This window comes from Beta vulgaris, chromosome 6 (genome assembly GCF_026745355.1).
Source record: "Beta vulgaris subsp. vulgaris cultivar EL10 chromosome 6, EL10.2, whole genome shotgun sequence".
Lineage (NCBI taxonomy): Eukaryota > Viridiplantae > Streptophyta > Magnoliopsida > Caryophyllales > Amaranthaceae > Beta > Beta vulgaris.
In genome coordinates this window covers 20,260,228-20,285,452 of record NC_079207.1, presented here as the reverse complement: position 1 = coordinate 20,285,452, position 25,225 = coordinate 20,260,228, and the positions used below count along the sequence as shown (strand labels likewise).

The 25,225-nt window shown below is 36.5% G+C and overlaps 1 protein-coding gene and 1 long non-coding RNA gene across 4 annotated transcripts; both read left to right on the top strand.

Moving 5' to 3' along the window:
• Positions 1-15,145: 15,145 nt before the first annotated feature.
• Positions 15,146-15,712, top strand: LOC125498835 (uncharacterized). The gene is made up of 2 exons (XM_048647127.1): positions 15,146-15,371; positions 15,456-15,712. The coding sequence occupies exons 1-2, from the start codon at positions 15,146-15,148 to the stop codon at positions 15,710-15,712; spliced, it is 483 nt and encodes a 160-aa protein (XP_048503084.1).
• A 317-nt stretch (positions 15,713-16,029) lies between these two features.
• LOC125499118 (uncharacterized) lies at positions 16,030-17,993 on the top strand. 3 transcript variants are annotated; one of them, XR_007275837.2, is made up of 2 exons: positions 16,030-17,291; positions 17,801-17,993. It is a non-coding gene; the product is annotated as an uncharacterized LOC125499118 (long non-coding RNA). The 3 variants fall into 3 exon arrangements; XR_008969912.1 differs by having other exon boundaries at positions 17,545-17,993; XR_007275838.2 differs by having other exon boundaries at positions 16,030-17,608.
• Positions 17,994-25,225: the final 7,232 nt, after the last annotated feature.

The following is a 25,225-nucleotide window of genomic DNA, read 5'->3' as shown; positions in this document are numbered from 1 at the left end:
ATTATCCGGTTGGTTTGCCTAACGGTGAAACAGTGTTTTCTACTATGGAGGGGTCGGTTTATTTGTCTGATTCGATTACTTTCCATCATGTTCTCTATGTACCTAATTTAAGCTGCAACTTACTTTATGTCTTGCAACTTAATGATAACTTACAAACTATTGTCCCATTTGATTCTCATATGTGTGTTATACAGGACCAAACGAAGGAGCTGATTGGAACGCGCGCTAGGAGGGATGGATTGTACTATTTTAGCAAACCCGAGGTGGTGTCCACAATTGAGGCTACTTCAAACTTGGAGCTTTGGCATAGGCGACTTGGTCATCCTTCCGAGAAAGTAGTTAAGTTGCTTCCCCATGTTGGTAGTAATAAGGGTCTTCTAGGGAAAGGATGTGAAGTATCTTTTCGTGCTAAGCATCATAGAGATAGTTTTCCTTAAAATGAAAATAAATGTTCTAAAATTTTTGAAAACATACAGTGTGATTTGTGGGGGCCTTACAGACATGAGTCTTCTTGTGGGGCTCGTTATTTTTTGACGATTGTTGATGACTTTTCTAGAGCTGTGTGGATCTATTTGTTACTTGATAAATCAGAAGTTTTTCCGGTGTTTTTGACTTTTTTTGCTATGGTTGATAGGCAATTTTCTCAAACTGTTAAGATTATTCAAAGTGATAATGGTACAGAATTTAAATGCTTGCTTGATTATTTTAAGGCCACGGGTATTATTTTCAAACCTCTTGTGTGGGTACTCCACAACAAAACGGGAAGGTAGAGCGAAAACACAAACATATTTTGTGTGTGGGGAGAGCCTTGCGATTTCAAGCTAAATTGCCTGTCTATTTTTGGGAGAAGTGTGTACTTGCCGCAGCCCATTTAATCAACCGAACGCCTACACCCATCCTGCAAAATAGAACACCTTTTGAAATTCTCTTTCATGAACCACCCGCATTTGATGGGATTCGTACCTTTGGATGCCTTTGTTTTGCTCACAACCAAAAGAACAAAGGTGATAAATTTGCTAGCAAAAGTCGAAAATGTGTGTTCATGGGGTATCCTTTTGGGAAAAAGGGGTGGAATTTGTATGATCTTGATTCAAAAGAGTTTTTTGTGTCTCGTGATCTTAAGTTCATTGAGGATAATTTTCCGTTTGGTTGTCCGGAGGATGTGAATTTTGATCCTAATATTGTTGACCATGTGGATGTTCATGAGGATTTTTTAGATTTTGGTGCTTGTAATGATGATTGTGATGTTTCGGGGCAAGGGAGTGTGAGTGATCAGGGCGTCGGTGGTTGAGAAAGTGGTGCGACAAACCCCACACAGCAGCAGCAACACATCGGCCAGCCAGGTGCCGCAGCGTCTGAGCCAGCTAGCCCTGTTGTGCCCCCACCGTAGTGTATTCCTGCTGCTTCTGCCCAGCACGCTGGATTCCCAGCGGCGGCTGGCTCAGACAGCACTGACCCGCCACCTGTTATGGCTGATGTTGCAGATTAGTCAGTTGAGGCCATGGGACGTGGCTTCCGTAAAAAGTTTCCGTCAGTCAAGATTCGTAATCATGTTACTCATACCGTGTTTGCTAAAAGTCGGTCTTCCTCTCTTCCGGCTCCGTCTTCTAATCATCCTTGAGGTACTCTGTATCCCTTAGCACATTATATTCATTGTGACAATATTTCTGTTAATTATCAAAATTTTATTGCCGCCATTGTTAATGGAACTGATCCAAAATCTTTTAAAGAAGCAATGAAGAGTGTTGGTTGGCAAAAATCTATGCAGGATGAAGTTCAGGCTCCAGAGGCTAATTGTACATGGACTTTGGAATCACTTCCTCCTAGTAAAAGAGCACTTGGTAGTCAATGGGTTTACAAGACCAAATATTTGTCAAACGGCGAGGTTGAACGGCTCAAATCCCGTCTTGTGGTTTTAGGAAATCATCAACAAGAAGGCATTGACTATAATGAAACGTTTGCTCCACTGGCCAAAATGACAACAGTCCCGACTTTTTTGGCCATCTTTGCATCCAAGAATTGGGAGCTTCATCAAGTGGATGTTCATAATTCCTTCTTACATGGTGATCTTGATGAAGAAGTATATATGAAGTTGCCTCCCGGGTTTGAAGCCTCGGATTCTTCATTGGTGTGCAGATTGCGTAAGTCACTGTATGGTCTCAAACGGGCTCCCAAATGTTGGTTTACAAACCTCGTCACGGCTTTGAAAGAGTATGGTTTTCTACAATCTTACTCCGATTATTCTCTTTTTACATTTACTAAGGCAAAAATCCAGATTAATGTCTTAGTATATGTTGAGGATCTTATTATTTCTGGGAATGATTCCGCTGCGTTGTGTGCTTTCAAATCTTATATCATTGAAGTATTTTTTGGGCATTGAAGTAGCTCGTAGTTCTGCCGGTTTGTTTTTGTGTTACAGGAAGTATACCTTAGACATTGTTTCTGAGGCTGGGTTATTAGGAGCCAAGCCCAATGGTTTCCCTATAGAACAAAATCATAAGCTTGTCTTGGGTGATGGGGAGCTTCTCACTAATTCAGAATCATATCGTCGGTTAGTTGGTCGTCTAATTTATCTTGGAGTGACTAGGTCGGATTTAGCCTACTCCATACATATTTTATCTCAGTTTATGCAGGAACCACGAACTGAATATTAGGAGGCTGCTTTGAGAGTGGTTCGTTATTTGAAGGGTACTCCGGGTCAGGGTATTTTATTAAGTGCAGATTGTGATTTAACTCTGTAGTTATGGTGTGATTCAGATTAGGCGGCTTGCCCCATTATTCGACGGTCACTTACCGATTCGCTCGTATTTTTGGGGCATTCTCCTATTTCTTGGAAAACCAAGAAACCCGAATACAAGTCTATGGCTGCGGTCACTTGTGAGTTGAAATGGCTAAAGGCTTTCTTGTTGAGTTTGGGTGTGAATCATCCGAAGACTATTAAGTTGTTTTGTGATAGTCAATCTGCTTTGCATATAGCAAAGAATATTGTATTTCATGAACGCACTAAACATATTGAGGTGGACTGCCATTTCGTTCGTGATGCAATTAATGAAGGTATAATTTCTCCGGCTCATATTTCTACATCATCTCAGTTGGCCGACATATTTACAAAGGCACTTGGGAAAACACAGTTTGACGTGTTACTTTCCAAGTTAGGCATTCTTGATCCTCATGCTCCAACTTGAGGGGAGGTATTGGGATAATTATATGAAAATATTCTGTGAATATCCTTGATTTGTATAACTATCTTATTTCCCTAAAATATCTAGTTTATCTTATTTTCTAGGTTTAGGGAATATTGTAACATATATATGGTGCCAAGTGATTAATAAGAAGTTAAGCCGTCATTGTGTAATTCTTCAATCCTGCATATCATAAGTTGGTGTCCCTTTACCCATTCCCCTTTTTTTCTTGTTGTCGAATGGTTTTTATTAGCAAAAAATTAGTGAAATTGGCTAATAATTGATTTATGGTAGTTTTGACGGTGATAATAGTGCTGTAGTGGAAGTAGAATCCTTTCAATCAATAGTTGATCACATAATCAGACACGAAGCATCTCAAACTTATTATCTTTCAAAAACAAAATCACACAATCACTACTAGAAAAAGAGTGTTTTCTCAACGCTTTTCCTCAATATTCTAGATAGAAAAATGTGTTGAGAAATTGATTCTCAACGCTTTGTAAAAGCGTCGAGATTTTAGGCGTGGAGAATTCTCGACGCTTTCCTGCGTTGAGATTCTCAACGCAGAGACACGTCCAGTATGACTTGTGACACTTTTTTGTGTTGAGTTTCTCAACGCTTTTATGCGTCTTGAAATATGCGTGACGTTGTTTTGTGTTGGATTTCTCAACGCTTTTATGCGTCGCGCAATATGCTCTAGACACATTCCAGCGTCAAGATTATTTTACCTCCACAAATAAATTTTTAGGGCCAAAAGAACTCTTCACACGAAAAAGTGTCGAGATTTTAACCTAGAAAAAACATCTAATAATAATAGTCATTATTTAATTGGATATGGATCAAATATAATATATTATAAGCGATTTTCCAATAAAAAATACTTAAGTAGAAATGACCAATAATATATATATATATATATATATATATATATATATATATATATATATATATTATATATATATATATATATATATATATAATAATATTAATATCTGTCTTAATTCACTAATGATTAAATACACACTAAAATATTATGTTCGATCACAAATAAAATAAGTAAATTAGATAATGTCTACTATCAACTTCTTCAAACCTTACAAAAAAAGCATAACAAAAGAAATATATCTTTTACAAGGCTTTTTCAAATCATTAATAACTTTATGAGTTGTACTAATTTAATGGATCCTTGGCTTCTTTTCCTTCACCATCATCTTGAACCTTGAAAAAAAGAACAAAGAATGATATAAGTAATCTTATATAATGTGATATATAATAGTGAGGGTCAATTATTAAAGATGTAAAAAAAGTCAGTTAATGACAAAAGAAAAGAATATGTAACTAGCAAGCAACTTGATTTTGATAATTCAAGTGAAACAACAAATTATAATATTATAACAATACCTGTGTAGTAATCAAATGCATAGCTGACTTTGCAGCATCTATAAGTTGAGCAGAAGCTTTTCCATCACACACCACATCCAACACTAGAGAAAAATGTGTAGCAACGGTCTTCATCATCTTAGTATGCTCATCAAACTTGTTAGTTATCTCTTTGTTTTGTTTTTCAAGTTACTCATTTCTCTTCTTCAATAAAGATGTTTCCACAATAAACTATTTATGATCCTACCTTTTTTTTGACAGAATGATCCTATCTGACTCTGATCCAGAACAAAAAGGTAGGAACTTTAACAACAAATTCAACCAATATCAATGACATCTAAATCCTAATTACCAAATTACATCAACAGGGAAACAAAGAAAAACATATGAAATTTAACAACATATTCAAAAGCCAAGAATTTTAGTAGACATATCTCGATGAAATCAAACCTAATTACTAATTACTAATGGTGATGGCAGTTTGATGTTTAATGTTTACTCAATAGAAAATTGAAACTGATCACTGGTTAGTCTTCAGCTAATTTTGTTCATAAAAGGTCTGGAACTGATGAAGAGTTGGACAATCACTTTGTAAGATGGTGTCCTGCACATCTGCCACTGTAACGAGTCATGATTGGATCATTGACTCACTGATCACATGAGTGATGAGCCCCAAGTTATCCTCTTTCACTAAATCCATGCTTATCAACAAATCACCCTAGATTTGACCTACAGGAGCCACAATTTCCATCTCTCGCATTAGTTCAGTAGCTCTATGCAATAACTTGATTCTCGACAATGTTCTCTTCCCTATTTTTCAAGACAACCTTCTTTTTGTCCATAAACTCATGAAGGATAACCTAACTTTAGAAAATCATAACCTGATCCCTCCAGGCCTCCCTCACTACCATGTTTTTCTCCTAACAATTATTATCAAGCAGTGGTACACAGGTAAAAGATCACAAGCATTATCTATTTTTTAGTTGTGTACAGTGAAGGCTGTTTAGATAATATCAAACAGTGGCTGGGAATGAACAGCAGCAGAAGATATGCCCCTGAGTTGCAGATAGATTAGAAGAAGCAAGCATTCAAAATTTTGATAGCATGTGTTTATTGCTGGTGTGGTTGTTGTACCGTATCAGGTGTGGAAGATCAGTAATACAAGTTTTTGGTGTCAGTGTGTTCCTAATGTTAGGAGCACTATTAAATGTATTAAATCTGAGATTAGGCTTAGAATCAGTCCAACCACAACAACCACACCAGCAATAAACACTTGCTCTAAAAAACGGGCTTAATTACACTTCAAAAACGTACAATCTTGGGTGTAGACTGTAGCCTAGCTGGTTGCATTTGTAGTTGTGACAGTGGAGATTGAATCATTTGATCCAAGTCTTGACACTTTCCTCCCTTTCAACCAACTCACCAAATGTAAATGTGATTTTTTCCCCTTTTTTCTTTCAGTTCTTTTGGATGGGGTTTAATTTGTGTAATTGTTGGACAGGTTTCATGGCAAATATACCGTACTATATAAACATGACATATGTAACCAGAAAATGGAAAGCATTTTACTAAAGTATGAAAACAAATATAAATCAGTCCTTCAAATGTTCCAATGTAGTTCATGAGGTTAGTAAGTAACTGGTGCTGACATCGTTATGAAAAAAAGGTAATTGATGCTCATAGCAAATCTCCTATTTCCAAAAAACAAATAGAATAAAATTGTTGATATAGTGTGCGTAGCATCATCATGGATCACACAGGAAGGTGCCTGATCGTATATACCAGGCAGTAGCACCATTAACCAGCCATAGGCACTAAAAGCCTCCCAAGAAAAACATAATTATGATGCAAGGAAACAAGATACGATTACTTATTCAGCATAGCTGGATAAAAATTTACATACTTTTATTTCCTCAAATTTTCTTGCCCGAGGGCTGGGGAGCGGTGCTGCTATATTGAATTTTGGGGAAAGTTATATAAATTGAGCCGTGGATCAAATCTTTTCAGTAGGAATTTAAGTTGAAACATTCAGGGAGATAAGCACAATTTAAGGTATTTGTTAGTGTTATCGAAACAAAATTTCTTCTTATACCTTTTTTCTTTATCTGGAGGGAAAATATACAACTCAGGTGAAAGACTTCGTTCTACTTGCAGGCTTCCAAGTCCTACATATGTTCCATATCATTCAAAATAAGTTACAGTCAAAGAAGAAGACACCAAACGTATCTTGTCTCAAGCAAAAGAAATAGTACTTGCAAAGTAAAAGTGCAACACTACCCTAAGCCACGAATATACTTCAGGAAGACACAAATATACCACAAATTAATAATTGCATAAAAAGCATATTAATTCCTGAAATTTTCAAGAACTCAATCCCAAATTTATTATGCATGTGAACAAAATTGGGGAAGCTTTGAACTCCTTTTTAGTAATTTAAACGAAATAGATCAAGCCCAAATAACAAATCGAGTCTACTTCCAACCTAGAAAACAAAGTTAGCATAAAATCACAGAAAACCCATTGAATTTCAATAAAATCCCCAAAAATTACACTTAGTTATAGCGTGGACATAATATGATAAAAGATTTGGAGAATTTACGACTTCGTCAAAAGTTTGAACTAATTCAATGATAATTTGGATTAATCTGAATTTTTTGGGTTTTATAAACAACAAAAATATAAATAATTTGTTCAAAAGCACCGACCTTTGAGTAATTGCAGATTGAAACTATCGAGTATGTAGCGCAATTCAGTTTGAATCCCCGGGTTTGCACCGACCTTTGAGTAATTGCAGATTGAATCAATAGAGTATGAGGGCGCGTAATTCAGTTTGAATCCCCGTTGCACCGACCTTGTATAATTGCAGATTAGAATAGTTGAGGTTTTTTTTTTTTTCAGAAACTCTCCTTCAACATAGAAGAACTTCAGTATCCGTAAAAAAAAAAAAAATTAAAAAAAAAATAAAAATAAAGAGAAGAACTTCAGTATACTCCAGTCTCTAGGCCACTACGTAGTAGTTAGTAAGGTGGTTACCGCCTAATACGCTCGATTAATGAATATTATCTTTAAAAAAAAACTGAAAATAGGCGGTTTATGTTGACATGTGTTTTGCACGCATATTTATGTAAATTTTTAATGCAGTTAAATGACGATACATATTGCAACACAATAAAGTGTTGAGAAAATTCGTGCCTTAAGAATTGTCTGCAACACTTCACTAAAGTGTTGAGAGAATTGTGTTTAGAAAGTACTCTATTTCTAGTAGTGAATATAGATAATTGAGAATTAAGAAGAAGTTTCACACTAGTCATTAAAGCCTATGTAAGGAGTAAGGATAGATTAATTCTCCATTCTGAAATCTACAGAATAGATCAGCACAAAATTATTTATCGGACACAGACTCCAGATGCATTCAAGCAATTTGTTCCACATTTTATGCTCTCCAGGAAAATCAGAATTCTGGTGCTACATTGGTGAATTTTCCATTATGCTTGATACATTTAATGATATAAATAAGAACGGGAGAAGTGAAACATCATTTATAGTGTAGTGTGGTGTTACGTCTTGTGAATTAAAATAGCTAAACTGTGAAAAATGGGAGTTTTGTAGATGATTTTATTTGATATATTTTTCTCTATATTTTGTTCAGCCAACATATTGTGTCCTTTTATAAATTGTTAAGGCATTAGGTGGCATAATGATGGTTTCTTAAATTGTGCACAGAGCTATTTTGCGCTTCTGTTTGGCAGATTACATTTATCCTGTATTATGAGAGATTTGAGCTACAAAATAGAGCTCTGACTAGACATTAGGAATGCAAATAATTAGATACAATGTTGTTATGGCTACATTTAAACTTTCAAGTTCTTATTTTTCAAAAGCTAGTTATTTTATTTAGCAGAGTGTTCTTCAACATTTGTATTTCTGCAGGCAGAACAAGAGAGTTTCAATAATAAAAAAACCTTTTGCATAACTTTACATGCTTATCATAGAATGGACTTGATACTCTGCCTCTCACCTTTCATTCATACAACACTAATTACCTTCCATTAATATTGCGCCATATATTGTCGAGATTATTTGCAATATATAGATTGTTAAGCAATTATATCGATAAAGTTGTAGAATTTCTGGATATGTTTGTGTAAAGACTCATTTCGGGATGAGTACTTCATATATTTCTTTTTTGGGTTTTTCTACGTTATACCCTTATGTTTCTTCAATTTCTATGTTTTACCCCAACTTTTTAAAAATTCTAAACGGTACCCTCAAGCTTATCTTTTTTAATGCACGATGCCCAAACTGCTGATTATATGTCATTAATTTCATTTATTTTTTTAAATTTATTGGAACTAATTTGACTTATACATTGTTTAACCCTTAGAAGGTTATTCACTAATTAGATTCGTTCCACTGGAATATAAAAAATAGACGAAATTAATGATGTATAATCAGCGGTAGGGGCATTGTCCGTTGAAAAAGGTAAGTTTAAGGGTACTGTGTGGAATTTTGAAAAGCTTGGGGTACAACGTAGAAATTGAAAAAATACAAGGGTATAACGTAGAAAGACCCTTCTTTTTTTTATCTCATAAATACTTGTTAGAGTAACTTTTTCATATTACATCATGTGCTAATTATAGTTTTTGTCTTTTTCTTCTTCTTTTGAAGGTACTCGAAAATAATAAAAGTATAACAAATCAAGAACAGATTCAAATTGGCTATCATATATTGTTTTTCTAGATGTTATTATTAGTTAGTTTTATAAGGCTACAACTACATTTTTAGCTTATGTGTTTACGGTATTTTAATTAGAAGAATATTACTTCTAAAGTATTAGGATTTGATGAATGTGGAATATGTAGGGATTTTAATTAAACAAACTACGTTTATAATATATGATAATATACATTGTTTGAAGCATTATTATTTAATCTCCAAGTTTTTATCGTTGACTTTATATTCTAAATTACTTATATATTCTTATATATTTTGATTTGTTAATTAACTAGAAAAAAGGTACGAAAAAGAGTTGATACAAAATCTAAACGATTTTGCTTGTCAGGAACTTATGTCAAACATAAGAATACTTTTCCAGGCAAATTTCTCTCAACACTAAAAGGCGTTGTACCTAATTATAGTCGAAAAAAAGCGTCTTGAATTAGGACACTTTAAGGCGTCTCTAAATTAACTGATGGCAATCCCACTAACCCATGTAGTGATGCCTATGCAAGGAAGGAAGGTGATGTACAACGATGCCAACGACGACACTTTTTGGTGATGCAAAATGCCGACTCATTCTGTTCAACGCTTTTTGGCTGCGTTGAGAGCAAATTTCTCAACACTTTCAGGCGTTGCCAATTTGGCCAAAATGCGTCAACAAGATACGGCTTTTCTATTAGTTAATGCATTGCAAAGTGGAAACAAGTAATAGTTAGTCTATGTTCTACTATAGTTTCATGTATGCATTTAATGATGCTCATGGGAGAGAGACTACTTGGAGTGATATGGGGTGTTTCTCACAGCAGATTCAGGGTCATGTGATGGTTCTTGGAGCTTATAACTATGTAATGAATGTTAATGAAGATTTGAGGAGATTGAAGTTTGAGTAACTGTATGACTAGATGTGGTTTGAATGATCTAAACAATAAAAGGTATTTTTTTCACTTGGAATAATAAGAAGCAAGGTGAGAGTAGGGTGTTCAGCAAATTGGACAGATTAATGGTGAATCGGGAGTGGAATGAATGCTTTCCTTTAACAGCAACCCATTTTATGCATGAGGGCACCTTTGATCACTCTCCTATACTTGTCAATTTTTACTCTAGAATTTATTTTGGTAAAAAGCCTTTCAAGTATTTTCACATGTGGAGTTCTGCAGATAGTTTTAATGAGATTATTAATAAGTGAAGGAGTAAGAGGATTAAGGGTACTCCTATGTTTCAGGTGCTGTCAAAGATAAAGGTTATTAAGGCTTCTTTGAAAAGAGATAATTAAAAACGTATGACATTCAATGTGCTGAACTGATGGCTTTGAAGGAGCTTGATCATTGCCAGAAGGTGATGCAAGCCTCTCCGGGTAATGTTGACAGTGCTGATAAAGAAAGATTGGTTGCAATAGAGTATAAAAAAGTGCATACTTAGTATATCTCTTTTCTTGCGTAGAAAGCAAAGCTTGCTTGGTGCAAGGGACGAGATGAAAATACTGCAATTTTCCACCAATCCATTAAGTCTCGAAGATTGAAGAATACTATTTATGCCATTCACGATTGTTGATGGTAATTGAAAAGATAATGTGAATGAAGTTAATAAGGCCTACTTGTATTACTATAAAAAATTGTTAGGTGCGCCTATGCAAGGAAGAACTGTGGTGAAACAGGCCATCATTGAGATGGGTCATGTAATTACTGAGAGTGATGTAGCAATGCTTGATGTTCCTTACACTAGTGCTCAAGTGAAGAGTGCAATATTCTCAATTCCTAGAGATAAGTGCCATTGGCTTAATGATTTTGGGGGTCATTTCTGTAAGGACACATGGCACACCATTGGTAACGAGGTAACAAATACAATTTCAGATTTTATTAATAATGGCCAGATGCTTATTAAGATTAATGCTATTATTCTTACCTTAATTCCTAAGGTAAGATGTCTTAGTAGTGTCACTGAACTTCATCCAATGGCATGTTGTAATGTGTTGTATAAGAGTATTACAAAGGTGTTATGTAATAGGCTGAGAATTATGTTGCCTGATCTGATTGTTGATAACCAGGGATCGTTTGTACATGAAGGTTTATCATTCACAATGTATTAATTTGTCATGACATAGTGAGGTTCTATGGGAGGAAAAATGTCAAGCCTAGCAGTCTAATGAAATTAGACATGAAGAAGTAGTATGACACAATAGATTAGGACTTCCTTTAGGAGATGTTGGTTGAGTTGAAGTTTCCTAGGAAATTCATTCACCTGATGATGGTTTGTGTTAGTATCAGACTCCCAAACACTCTAATGATTAATTGCAATTTACATGGTTTTTTTTTTTTTTTTTTTTTTTGCTTTTAAAGAGGCTTGGGACAAGGCCATTCTATCTCTCCTCTTTTGTTTGTAATCTGTATGGAGTACCTCTTATGGATTATGAGGAAAGTTTGTGAGCACAATAAGTTCAAGTTCCACTCTGTAGAGATTTAATCTCTCTTAACCACATCTTATCTCTCCTAGAAACTTTCTTTGGTAAAACAGTATAAATTCTATCTATAATTGTGTGTTTTATCCTATACACATGTTTATACACCATTTCAACCTTACTATTCCATATAACATCATTCCTTGCCCACCATATCTCATAAGCAGCACAAATCACAATGTTTATCACTTGCTTCTGGAATATGGAATTCCCACTATTGGTCAGATACATCATTTTTTTCTAGATTGCTATGCCTTGGTAACTAATCATCAACCACCTCAAAGACATTTTAATTACAGTAGTACTAAAGGTACAACAGAAGAATAAATGAGAGTGGGTCTCCACTTCATCAGCTTACATTAAGCAAGAAGGTTTTGAAACCATACAAATGTTGCTTAATCTCTCAACTGTATTCAGTATGTCCAACCACAATAACTAACACATAAACCTTTGCCTAGGAACATTAATCATGATCTAAACAAAACCATACCAAGGAACAGTAGGATATATTCCAACCATCTTCTTATAAACATCCTGAATGGAGTAACTTGTCAAACTATTGATCTTTAGCTAAGCAGATGATTCCCCGATACCAGTTGCACTGTTGAATGGGCTTATAATCCCACCACTCATCATCTTTACCATAAACTTCATGAATCCAATGAATCCACATATTATCTTTGTTTGTAGCAATCACCCACACATACCTACCAAGAGCAACCTGGTTCTAAGTCAAAGTGTCTCTCACACCAAAGCCATCTGCATTTTTAGGAATACACACACTTTCCCACTTCACATTCCCAGGTTTTCTAACTATAATATTGCCCACTCCACGGGTATGCTCTACACATTCTATTGATCTCTTGCAAGATCTTCCTTGGGATAATAACAATTTGGGTCCAATAAACATGTAAACTCATTAAGACTGAGTTTATTAAGCAACGCCTCCTTTGATATGACTAGTGTCTACTACTCCAACACCTTATTCTTATTGGCATTTGTATGTTTAAGTTCAATTAATAAAAAAAAAGTTTTAAAATGTACTTATGTAATTTATGTTTAAGCTTTACTTATTATGTGAATTGACATCTTAATACAACTTTTGACATTAGTGTTCTGCATTTTAAATTATTATACTGCTTTTTACATTATTGTTCTGCTTTTTACGTTATTATATTGCTTTTTACATTATTGTACTGCTTTTGACATTATTGTACTGTTTTTGACATTATTGTTCTATTTTGGACTTTATTGTTGTGCTTTTTACATTATTGAACTGCTTTTACATTATTGTATTGCTTTTTGCATTATTATTCTGCTTTTATGTATTATTCCACTACTTTTCATATTATTGTTCTACTTTTTACATAATTGTTTTGCTTACACTATATAGCTCGACTATACTAGTTCACCATTTGCTCATACCAAACCTAAACACATTGAAAAATTTGTAGAATGAACTCTTTCAACTTTAATTTTACCTCTTCAACTTCCTCTAGTTCTGAGGATGAAAGAAGATCATCCCAAGCAAGATGTAATCAAGAAATAGACTATTTCTTGATCATTGTTGTTCAACCAATTGCTCCAACTCTTATATCAAATGTTACTCCAACACGAAGGAATAGAAGAGAAAAAGTGACTGCTGAGAATGAGAATCATTACCGGCCTATTCGATGCTGGGAGGAAGGCCATAGACGATTGTTCAATGATTACTTTGCTGAACAACCGGTATATCCTCCTCGTTTATTTTGATGAAGATATTGAATGCAGCGACATGTCTTTCTTCGAATTATAAAAGTGTCGTTGCAAATGATGAATGGTTCATTCAAAAAAGAGATTGCACGAGATGGTTAGGTTTACCCACTAGTGGAAAAATGAAGAAGGGCTGCGCTAAAAAAGGTATGTAGGGCTGCGCTTTTTGACAGCAGCCCTTTCAGTAGCAGCCCTTCACTTTTTAAGTAGGGCTGCGCTAGAAAAGCGCAGCCCTTAAGCTAGAAGGGCTGCGCTAGTTAGGAAAAAGCGCAGCCCTTCTAGCCCAGAAGGGCTGCGCTAGTTAAGAAAAAGCGCAGCCCTTCTGGGCTAGAAGGGCTGCGCTTTTTCCTAACTAGCGCAGCCCTTCCTACCAAAAAAAAAAAAATTTTTTTTTGTCATTTTTTTACTCATAATCTCACATTTTCTGAAATTAAACAGAAGAGAAGAGAAACGAAACAAAATACTAAACCCAAAACAATAAAAAGAATGAAACGAAAATGAAAAAAAGGAACAAAAACTAATATACAAAGAGAAGTATACAAAGAACATTAATCAAAACAAAGATGAAAATACAAGAAATTATATAGAAGAGAAGTATACAAGAACATTAATCAAAATAAACAAAGAGAAGTATACAAGAATAACATTAATCAAATAAACAAAGAGAAGTATACAAGAACATTAATCAAAACAAAGAGAAGTATACAAGAACATTAATCAAAACAATATAAACAAAGAGAAGTATACAAGAACATTAATCAAACATATAAACAAAGAGAAGTATACAAGAACATTATAGATCTGAAAATACAAGAACTACAACCTAATAATGTTTAAATACATAAAACAAAACCCAAATACATAATTTAAGGAAAAAAAAATTTCGGAAAAACTTAAAATGGCTATTTGGAGGCTTAAACGAACTCGGATGGCTTAAAAAACCTAAACGTCACGGCATAGAGGTGAGTTTGACTCGTTGGCTCGTTCCGCTTCCGAAAAGGTATCACAATAGGCAATCGGACTCCGTCGCCATGTTTAGTGCAAATCATTTCAAGGTTTTTGTCGCAAATGTTTATGGGGGGGGAGGAGATGAGAGAGAAGAGGGTGAGAGAGAAGGAGGAAAGGAATAATGAGGGACGTGAGAGAGGAGAGAGAATGAGGGATAATATATTTGACGAATCCCCGCTCAATATTTCAAAGCCCGCGATTCCGAAATTTCAAATTTTTTCAGGAAGGGCTGCGCTTTTTTAAAAAAGCGCAGCCCTACTAAGCAGAAGGGCTGCGCTTTTTAAAAAGCGCAGCCCTTCACTTAGTAGGGCTGCGCTTTTTTAAAAGCGCAGCCCTTCTTACCTACAAAAGGGCTGCGCTTATTTAAAAAAGCGCAGCCCTACTAAGCAGAAGGGCTGCGCTTTTTTAAAAAAGCGCAGCCCGTCTGCTTAGTAGGGCTGCGCTTTTTTAAATAAGCGCAGCCCTTCACTAGTAGGGCTGCGCTTTTACGAAAAGCGCAGCCTTCCTGCGCAGCCCTTTATGTTTTTTCCCCTAGTGACCACCGCTACAAAAGTGTACATCTACTATTTGAATGCTTGCGTACGAGGTAATAGTGAAGTCGATTGACTAGTATGTGCGAATTAGTGAAAGCAGAACTCACTTAGCATTGATGAAACTCCCAAAGGGGGTTATCAACCCATTTGTTGTCGACTACTTGAGACAGTCAACTCCAAATGATTTGGCTAGACTACTTCGATTTGGTGAAGACCGTGGACTTTCGGACATGATCGGTAGCATAGATTATATGCATGGGGAATGGAAAAATTGTCCATGGAAAGGACAATCACAAGGAAGAGATCGCGTTCCTACTTTAGTTCTTGAAGCTTTTGTTGATTGTGACTTATGGATATGACATTCTTTCTTCTGGACACGAGGTTCTTGCAATGACATGAATGTTCTTCATTAATCTCCTATTTTAGGGGATGTTTTAGAAAGTCGAGCACCACCCGTGCAGTTTACGGTGAATGATAACCAATATGTTAAGGGTTACTATCTAACTGATGGCATATATCCGAATTGGGCAACATTCATTCAATCGCTTACATGTCCTCAAACTCACAAGGATAAGTTATTTTCTCAACACCAAGAAGGAGCTCAAAAAGTTGTTAAGAGCGCATTTGGGGTGCTGCAATCTCGGTTTGCTATAGTTCGTAGACCATCCCTCGCATGGGATTAGGAATTTCTCAATGATATTGTAATAGTCCTGTTTTTAAGAGCGTTTATTAAATATTAATTATGTTTATTAAGTTAATTATATTTCGAAAACTTTTATTTTATTTGAGTTTGTGGAATGTATTTTATATTATTGTCGTGTTTGTAATGTATTTACTTAATTAATTTGATAAAGTTATTATTAATATTAAAATTATTTTGGGTCTTATGTGCGACTAAATTGTGTGGTATTTAGTCAAATAGGAAGTCAAATCAATTTGCCCTTCAACTCCTATACCTTATGTCGGTTTGATTTAGTTGATGAAAACCCAACACCATCTCTTACTCTCTTTACTCGTGGGTTCTAGAATTTTGAAAACTCAATCCCCTCATAACTTTCTCTCTCTCACGTGTCCTCTGTTCTCCCTAAACCCCCAAAACTGAAAACCTCAAACCCGAATATCTCTCTCTCTCGTCCTACTCGAGCTCCACCGATGAACGTCCACTAGACTTACGTTGTCGTCGCGTTGCTGCTGCCTGGAGTTTTGTTGCCGACGAACGCTGTTGCCGCTACGTGGTTGATTTTCTAGTTCGGTCCCTCGCCGGAGACCCGTACAACTCTTCGCATCCCCTGTTCTCCTCTCTCCGTCGTGGTTGTGTTATTGTTTGTGTTCGATGCTGCTTTACATCACGTCGCCTGTTCACCGTTGACGGACCCTCATCGCACCACGAACCACCGCGAATCACCGAAGCTCTCTGCTCCCTTGTTTGTTCCTGCTCTATTGAGCAGAGGTATATTATTACCTCCTCCTCTTGTTTCTGATTTCCTAATTTGTAAATTATGCCCAAGTTGTTGTTATTTGTTGTTGCTGCTCTGTTTTAGTTGTGTAGTTGGGTTATTCTGTGGTGGTGGTTTATAGTTAATGGTTATCGAATTAATGGTTGGTGTTGTCGTGTTGTTGGTTGTTGTTCTGTAATGGTGGTGGTGGAGTTGTTGTAGTTGTGAGGGTTGCTGGTGTGGTTGTGTGTTGTTGTTATTGTTATTGTTGTGGAGTTGTGTGGTGGTTGTGGTGAAGTGTTGTATTGCTGGTTTTTTGTGGTAGTGTTGTTCCTGTTGTTCGTGGTTGTTGTTGGTGGTGGGTTTCATTTCTCCTTTGTGCTATTATGTTGGTACACTTCTTTCTTCTGCAAACTCTATTATGGGTTAGGTATAACTTGTTTCTATTTTGTTTTTTCTCATATTACTTGCTAGCAATTTGTGATGAAGTAAATTCATTAGGAGTTTAATTATGGAATATAGTTTAATTGAGAGGAGTTGTGGTGGTAATGTTGTTGGGTGGTTGTTGTCGTTATTGATGTTGTGTGGTTGGAGTTAATATATTTGAAGATAAGTTTAGCAGTTATATAGGATTAGTTAGTTTTTATTTGCGGGATTTAGATTGATTAGCATAGTGATTGTATTAGAAGAAGTTAATTAGATAAGATAAGATTGGTTATTGATTATCGTTGTCATTGTGAGGTGATTCTTGGAGGATGATTTGGGAGTGAAGAATCATTCGGGATTATGAAGTTGATTATGTTGTTGGACCCGAATTGCGTATGAGGTAACTTTTATGTTCAGTAAAATCATTTACTCATGCCCTTGTGTGTGTGTGTGTGTGAATATTTGTGTTCTGTTTTCGATAAATAAGTTCGTACTATGGCCATAGTTATGAATATGATGTTGTGAGTTGGTTATAAAAATATTATTTAATGAGTATGAATACGAAAACTGTTTTGCTGGCTTAGTTTATGAACTGAAAATAGTAAGTGGGCAAGGTATGGGTGGAGGATGGTTACTCTTTTGACCTGATACAGGTCGGCTACGCTCCATTGCGAACTTTGGGGGTAGTGTTGCTGGACTCCATAGCGCAGCTTGAAGGTAGCATTTGTCCTTTTGTCCAAAGCTTGTACTTGCCACTGATTTGTTTAAGAGAGTGAGCTATGCCAGTGTTATTACGAAATGAAAATGATTTGAGAAATAAAAAGTTTATAACGGGCTGAAGTAATGGTTACAAGTTTTCCACTCATTTTGGAATTTTGTTTGTTTTGTATTTTCCCCCTGAATTTGCAGGTTTGGTGTCAAGATCTCGGTAATGGAAGTGGAGCAAGAATAGGATTACGTTTTGTAAAGAATTGAGTTTGTATTCTAGTTAGTTGATTAGAGAACAGTTATTTATTATTCCTTTGTATATAACTTTTGGGAATTAGAGTGGAGTTATTGGTGTAATTCAAGTCTTATATAAAAGATTTTGTTTTGTGGGCCAGTAACCAACAGGTTCAGGATCGTTTTATAGGTTATGTTTCCACTGCGAGTAAATGTTTAATCCGAGGCTTATTAAGCATTGATTGTGAATAGTGGATCTTAAGTGTGTTTACCTAGCAGCTCGGGAAAATGGGCTGTTACAGATATCATGTTGTCTTGCATTATCATGCACAACATAAAGATGAACGAGATACATATTCACAATGTACAAATACTACTGAGTTTACTATAAACACAAGTAATATTGACAACGAATTTAAATACTATGATGATCGGAATGTAGATATCAACTGTTACATGGTGATTAGAGACGCAATTAAAGGTCAACATGTGCATCAATCCTTTGAAACATCATTCGATTTTCAATATATGACAGAAGTTTGGTTGTAACACTAATTAAGAACATTTTATGTATGTCATTCTTAATTAATTAAGTTAATAATTGTTGCACCGCTGTACCATTTTATGTATTTCGTTCTTAATTAAGCTAATAATTCGTCCTTGTATTTCATTATATGTCTTAATATTTAAAACGTATTAAAATTGTTGATTACGTCTCTTAAATAAATAATTAGATCATTAATTATGTATGCATAAGATAGTGATAGCTAATTTCGTATTAAATTAATTAATAAAAACGCTATGTAATTAATTACTAGTAGAATAAATGCTATTTGTTGCGGTTAAAAAGTGCCCTATTGTCGCGCTTTTGGGCGCGCAACAATTAAGGGCGCAACAATACGTAATTAATATATTGCTGCGGTTTTAAACCGCAGCAATATCTGACATATATTGCTGCGATTTTAGGTAAAAACCGCAGCAATATTAGTATTTTATATTAAAATAGTACAACATATTGCTGCGGTTTCAAGGGAAAACCGCAGCAATATGCTGTATTTAATAATAAAAAATACGTATATTGCTGCGGTTTTTACCTAAAACCGCAGCAATATACGTTGGCCAGAAATTTTTTTTATTTTTTGTTATTTTGACATCATATTTGGAAACTAAAATAAAACATTACTTATTGAAACTAATGACAGCAAGTTATTATATAAAATTCAAAAACATAAAAAACACAAAAAAAAAATTATGTTATTACTTTTTTTGAAGGCAGATTATAAAAACTCTGCTATGTAACTTCAAAAAATAAAAGAACAAATTTATACTATAAATATAATAAGTTAATACAATAAAACACTAGATCTGAAAATATTACAACAACAACGATCAAAATAACAACAATTACAAAAATAACATTAGAAAATAATAACAAAAAAAGAAACCGAAAGCCCAAGAACGACCGTCGAGTAGCGCGAGGTTGGGGCTTCGTCTCGATCTGAACGGCCGACGAGGGAGTGACTTCGACCGACGAAGAAATCGAACAGCCGACGACGGAACGACTTCGACCGACGAAGAAATCAAACAGGCGACAAGGGAACGACTTCGATTGACGAAGAAACCGAACAGCCGACGAAGGAACGACTTTGACCGAAGAAGAAATCGAACAACCGACGAAAAAATTGGAAAGCCGATGAAGAAATCGAACAGCCGACAATGAAAACGACGAAGAAATGGAAAAGCCGACGAAAAAGAAATCGAACATACAACGAAGAAAACGAGAAGAGATCTCATAAAATCACCCAATTTGAGAATTGATGTGTTGATTCATTCGAAGAATTGAGATAAGAGGCGAAAAATTGAGAATGAGAGGGGAGAGAGAGAGGCGTGAGAGGAGAGAGAGATGAGAGAGATTGGAGGATGAGGGTGAAAAACAGCCGAGAAAAAAAAAGGTTGAGAGATAAGTGGGAGGATGAGAGATAAGGAACCCTAACAACATACTTTTAATATTTGACAACATAAAGCCCAAACCCGCCGCGTCCATTTTTTTTAAAGCATACAATATTGCTGCGGTTTTGGGCGGGAAATCGCAGCAATATATTTTAAAAATATTTTCTATTATATTGCTGCGGTTTCCCGCCCAAAACCGCAACAATATTAGTCTTTCCAGGCCCCACATTTTTTTCAAAATGTATTCGTTGAACAATATTGCTGCGGTTTTGGGCGGGAACCGCAGCAATATAGTTATTTTCTGTTTTTTCTTTTCTTTTTGCGTGTAATATTGCTGCGTATAGGTAAAACCGCAGCAATATCACCGCAGCAAATATCATTTATTCTACTAGTGTAATAAAATTAACTATGTAGATGACTTAATTATTAAAATGATATTTATAATTTAAAATTATAAATTCAATTGATTAATAATAAAATATCAATTAGTAATAAATATTTCATATTATTAAAAAGTAAATAATACAAATATCGCATAATGGTGGTTGAGTGATGAGAGAAAAAAATTGTTGGGTGGGTCAAAAAGTAAAAGAGAGAGAGTGGGAAAAGTAGTTGGGATGATCTTTGTTTGTTCATTGTTAAGAAAATAGGTGGGAAAATATTGTGGGATGTTATTTTTTAGAGAGAAAGTTAGAAAGAGAGTGGGATGATCTTTGTTTAAAATCATCAATAAGGATGCTCTTATAATATGACTATGATTGTGCTGATAATGAGACATGAGTTATTAAGAGTGTTAGTTATTTGAATGAGAGTTGGTCGATGAAGATTTTGTAAGAATTGTTTTTAACTATTGTTATTATTATGAAGTGAATATTTCTGGACAAGTGGATAATTGAAAGACATATTGTGTAACATAATTGGTGTTTGGATATCTTGTAAAGGTACACATTCTCCCTCCACCTTACAACTTAACCGTTTTTGTGTAATTACAAGTCATATAAATTATTTCACGACTTTGCAAAAAGGAATATGAGTTCTGTCTTGGATCTATGATTCCAAAGTTCAACTTGTTTAAAAGTATGATTCTCAATTTTTGAGTTTGTCTGATTTTCAGAGTATATGTGTTAGGCCCTAATATTGTATATTAGCTCATGGGCCATTATCTAAGGCCTAATATCTTGTAGGTTGTATATAAACCCTCTGTACACAGTAATACAAAGGTGGGAAAATTCAATTCCTGACATGGTATCGAAGCCTCTAGACTCTAAACCCTAAAAACTGAATTTTTTTTCTACTCTCCTCGCTCTACAATGGTGGATGACGGTAAATTTAATCCTTCCTCCCTCTTCTACCTTGGTCCCGGCGATCAACCCGGTAACTTGATTACTCACGTGATTTTGAAGGGTGATAATTATTTATCTTGGTCTAGGGAAATCACCTTGTTATTGAAATCTCGCTGAAAGTTAGGATTTGTTGAGGGCACCATCTCCAAACCGATTGAGAAGAAGAAGAAGATACTCGACTAGGAAATCGTTAAGTCTATGTCGGTATCGTGGGTTTTGCGGGCAGTCGAACCAAAACTCGCGGCTTTCATACCCTAATTTGAAGAAGCAAAGCAACTCTTTACTTGGAAACACGCTTTTGTGCGGTTAGCGGTCCTCGTTTACAACAATTACGGGCTGCAATCACCACTTGCAAGCAATCAAAATCTATGTCTATTGAAGATTACTACACTACGTTGATGGGTTACTTTGATGATCTCCTACGTCTCAAACCTCCACATGGTTGTGAATGTGGCAATTGCTCTTGTGTCGTGCTTGCCAAGTATGAATTAGATAGGGAGGAGGAGATATTGCACCAGTTTCTTATCGGCATTGATGATGACAAATATGCCATTGTTAGGACTAACTTACTCTCTAAACAGCCACCTGCAACACTCGATCGTGCGTATCAGGCATTGCTTCAGGAAGAACGCTTTCGCCATATTGTTCAGGGTCGCTCTCAAAAGGATAAGATGATGCTCATGTTTTTTCTCTTCCTACTGACCGTGGGAAGCATCTCTCGGTGTGCCGAGATAAGTCCAAACTGCACTCCTCTCATTGTCAGTGTTCGGGTCACAATGATGCTGGGTGCTTCGTCCTCCATGGTTACCCGGATTGGTGGCTTGAAAATATGGCCGCAAAGGGGGATCTTCCTCCATGGGTCAGGCTGCTATTGCCCGTCTGCTCTGGCTACTGCCTCTCCTCGCCTCGCCACGGGTTTTGTTGTTGCCCCAGTCTATGCCCATGCTGTTGGAGGTGTCTCTCCTTCGCCTCCCCCAGACCATCTTTCGACATTATCTGAACTCCAACCCGAACATGTGAAAATTTTATTAAACATGATTAATAATCAACCGCAAGATAAAAATGATTCGTGAGTATTTTTCCAATGCTTGGATTATCGACACAAGAGCCTCCCATCATGTGACTGGTGATGAATCTTGCTTATTGGATGTGACATCAATTTTATCATGTCCTGTTGGCCTTTCTGATGGTACACTGGTTATGGCTACAAAGGAGGGGCGTGTGTTTTTTACTAATGACATTATTCTTGAAGATGTTTTATTTGTTCCCCAATTAAATTGCAATTTCATCTAGGTATCTAAAATGATTGACAATTCACATTGTTATATCCGATTCACTGACTCTTTATGTGCTATACAAGCCCAAAGCTCGGGGAGCCTTATTGAAGCGGTGAAAGGATAGATGGACTCTATTACTTTAGACGTCTTCCTACAGTATGTGCGGTGACTTGTTCGAAGGCTTCTCTTTTTGAGCTTTGGCATTGGTGGTTGGGTCATCCGTCGGATCAAGTTGTCAAGTTAGTTCCTGCTATTCATACTAGTTCTGGTAGCAAAGTATTAAATAAAGCTTGTGAGACTTGTCCTTAAGCAAAACAATCCCGGGCTAGTTTTCCTTCTAGTGATAGTCGAGCTAGTCGCGTTTTTGAGGTGATACATTGTGATTTTTGGAGACCTTATAAGACTCCTTCGACTTGTGGTGCACACTATTGTTTGACTCTTCTGGATGATTTTTCCAGAGGTGTTTGGTTTTATTTATTGAATGACAAAACTGAAGTTTATTCTTCCTTTTGCTCTTTTGTTGCTATGATTCAATGTCAATTTGATGTCACTTTCAAATGTGTGTGAAGTGACAATGATACTAAATTTAAACCCCTACTCCCATTTTTTAATGAACAATTTTTCAAACTTCTGGCGTTGGCACACCCAAAGAGAATGGTCGGGTTGAGCGTAAACATCAACATATATTAAATGTGAGTCGTGCTTTAATGTTTCAAGAGAATATCGATAGCTTTTTGTGGGATGAAAGTGTTCTTGGGGCGGTTTATATTACATAAAACTCCGTATGAGATCCTGTTTGGCAAAGAACCTAATTTTGATGAAATGCGGGTTTTTGGTTGTCTTTGGTTTGCTAATAATCAAAAGGCTAAAGGTGATAAATTTGCACCTAGGAGTAGGAAGTGCGTGTTCGTGGGTTACCCTCATGGCAAGAAGGGTTAGAAGGTGTATGATTTAGAAACACGGGCAATTTTTGTCTCACGTGATGTTCAGTTTCATGAGAATGAGTTCCCATTTGTGGATAGTGTCGATTTGCACACTAGTCATGTAAATGTCGACGAGGTGTCAACTGACAATGTTGGGGTTGATGTCGATTTTTTGGATGATTTAGAGCATGTCTTGGAAGTTGGTGAGTTTTCTCTTAAACAGGAAGATCCTCAAGGCGTGGTTAGTAGGCCCATCTTGGTTTCACGCAGCCCGCCCGCTGCCCATTCTGACAGCCTGCCTAACAGTTTCGGCCATAGCCCCCCTATGGTGTCTAGTCCCCTTGTGGACGCCACAGCTCCTGCCCCATATGACAGCTCGGCCAGCAGCTCCGAGGCTGCACCCGTTGACGTCTCTCTTGATCTGGGTCGTGGCCTTCGAGAACGACATCCTCCAGGTTGGCACCTTGATTATGTCGCACATAATGTCTCTCTTTCGAGTCCATCTACTAGCTCATCCTCTAATTCTCACTCCTAAAGTACTCCTTTACCCTTTAGCACATTTTGTGAATTGTGATAAATTTTCTTTACGACACCGTGTATTTATTGCAGCTGTAGATGCGGGGGTTGAGCCTCGTAATTTCAAGGAGGCCATGAAACATGAGGGGTGGAGAGATGCAATGCAAAGAGAACTCTCTGCCTTGGAAGCTAATCAGACGTGGGTGATGGAAGAATTGCCTCCGGGGAAGAAAGCTCTCGGGTGCCGATGGGTCTACAAAATAAAACATAATACAGATGGCACTATTGAAAGGTTAAAGGCTCGTCTTGTTATTTTCGGCAATCATCAGGTTGAAGGCATTTATCATAATGAGACATTTGCTCCCGTGGCAAAAATGGTCACCATTCGTGCTGTTGCCGCCTTCGAAAAATTGGGAACTACATCAAATGGATGTTCACAATGCTTTTCTTCACGGTGATTTTGATGAGGAGGTCTATATGAAAACACCTCCTGGATTCCATGGTACCAAATCTGGTCATGTTTGTCGTCTTCAGAAATCTTTGTATGGTCTTCGACAAGCGCCCCGTTGTTGGTTTGCTAAATTGGCCAGGTCTCTCAAACAGTACGGTTTTCTACAATCTTATTCAGATTAATCTCTTTTCACTCTGACTCAGAGCACCATTCACCTCAGTGTTCTTGTCTATGTTGATGACTTAATTATTTCGAGCAATAATTCTTCTGCATCATATTTGAGTGACTGTTTTCATATGAAAGATCTGGGCGTTTTGAAGTACTTCCTTGGCATTGAAGTTGCTAGAAGTCCAGAGGGAATATTTTTATGTCAATGGAAATATACACTTGATATCACTGCAGAATCAGGTTTGTTAGGGGTCCGACTAGCAAGTTTTCCTATTGAACAAAATCACACTTTGGCAACATCACACTCGCCCCTTCTTGACGATCCAGAAATGTATCGCTGCCTTGTGGGTCGTTTGATTTATTTGTCCTTTACTCGTCCTGATTTGGCCTACACAATTCATATTCTCTCCCAATTCATGCAACAACCGCGTCAGGATCAGTGGGATGATGCACTTCGTACGGTTCGTTACATGAAAGGTTGTCCGGGTCAGGGGATCCTTTTGAGTTCAGATTGCAATTTACATTTAACAGGTTGGTGTGACTTCGATTGGGCTAGTTGTCATTTGACGAGGAGGTCGATTATAGGTTGGTTAGTGTTTCTTGGTGGTTCTCCCATCTCTTGGAAAACCAAGAAACAACATATTGTCTCCCGTTCTTCTGCGGAGGCCGAATATTGTTCTATGGCTGCTCCAACATCAAAGTTGAAATGGTTAAAAGTGTTGCTTGATTGTTTGGGGATTTTACATCCGCGTGCGATGCGTTTA